Source organism: Microtus pennsylvanicus, chromosome 11, assembly GCF_037038515.1.
Source record: "Microtus pennsylvanicus isolate mMicPen1 chromosome 11, mMicPen1.hap1, whole genome shotgun sequence".
NCBI classification, from domain to species: Eukaryota; Metazoa; Chordata; class Mammalia; order Rodentia; family Cricetidae; genus Microtus; species Microtus pennsylvanicus.
In genome coordinates, this window is record NC_134589.1 from 72,085,834 (window position 1) to 72,086,979 (window position 1,146).

Consider the following 1,146-nt stretch of genomic DNA (forward strand, 5'->3'; position numbering starts at 1 on the left):
TTACTCCGAATCTGTGGCTCTTCCTAGCACCTTCCACAGGGCCCCCTTCACATCCTTGTTCCTCAGTATGTAAATCAGAGGGTTGAGCATGGGGGTGATGATGGTATAAAAAAGAGCAACGAACTTTCCCTCACTCTCAGAATAGCTGCCCTTCGGTTGTAAGTATGTGTAGATGGCCGAGCCATAAAACAGAGAGACCACCAGCATGTGGGAGCCGCAAGTTCCAAAAGCCTTTCTGCGTCCAGCCATTGACTTGATCTTCAGCACTGCCCTGGCAATCTGTGCATAGGAGCCTAGAATTAGTGTTGCAGGGAGGACCAAGACTATTGTTCGAGCTACAAACATCTTGGCCTCTGTTCTTTTTGTTTCTTCACAAACCAATTTTAGGAATATGGGCATCTCACAGAAGAAGTGATTCAGCCGATGGCTACAGAGAGGCATGGCCATCATTAGACTTGTCTGGATCACAGAGTTCACAAGTCCCCCTACCCAGGAGGAAATGGCCAATGCTTGACACAGCTGAGGGTGCATAATGGTGGTGTAGTGGAGTGGACGGCACACAGCTGCATAGCGGTCAAAGGCCATGACCCCCAAGAGCACACACTCTGTGGAAGCCAGAGCAAGGAAAATAAGGAGCTGGGCTACGCACCTTCCATAACTGATGGTCCTGTCAAGTCCATGGAGGTTGATCAGGAGCTGGGGCACAGTGCTGCTGGTGTAGCAGAGGTCCAGGAAGGAGAGGTGGGAGAGGAAGAAGTACATGGGTGTGTGTAATCGAACATCTGTTCGGGAGAGAGCAATGATGATAGTGTTGCCGAAGAGAGTTAAGGAGTAGAAAATTGAAATAAAGACAAAAAAGACAGGTTCCAGATGAGGCCAATCTGAGAAGCCCACTAAAAAGAAGGCCTTGTCTAAACTGGAGTTGAAAGTTCCCATCGCCTTTGACCAGCACAAACAGTAAACAACCCAGTGCTTCCAGATGGAGGAGGGTGGGCTTGAACATTAGATCCCAAATTTTACAAATTCATAGAGTGTATTTTCCATTTTGCTATTTAGTTCCACCTATTCAGCTGGCTTTCTCTTCTTGTCTTCAGATGTGTGACATTCCTTTTTAAGATGATACCCCCTTTGTTTGAGTTCTGGTCG

General features: G+C 47.5%; 1 protein-coding gene across 1 annotated transcript; it reads right to left on the minus strand.

Annotated features, from left to right (window-relative positions):
• Positions 1-936, minus strand: LOC142859468 (olfactory receptor 2Y1B-like). Its single transcript, XM_075989639.1, has one exon. It carries the CDS (start codon positions 934-936, stop codon positions 1-3), a length of 936 nt encoding a protein of 311 aa, XP_075845754.1.
• Positions 937-1,146: the final 210 nt, after the last annotated feature.

Excerpts from the sequence above, each read along its gene's own strand:
- LOC142859468 (XM_075989639.1), bottom strand. The coding sequence starts at position 936 with ATGGGAACTTTCAACTCCAGTTTAGACAAGGCCTTCTTTTTAGTGGGC.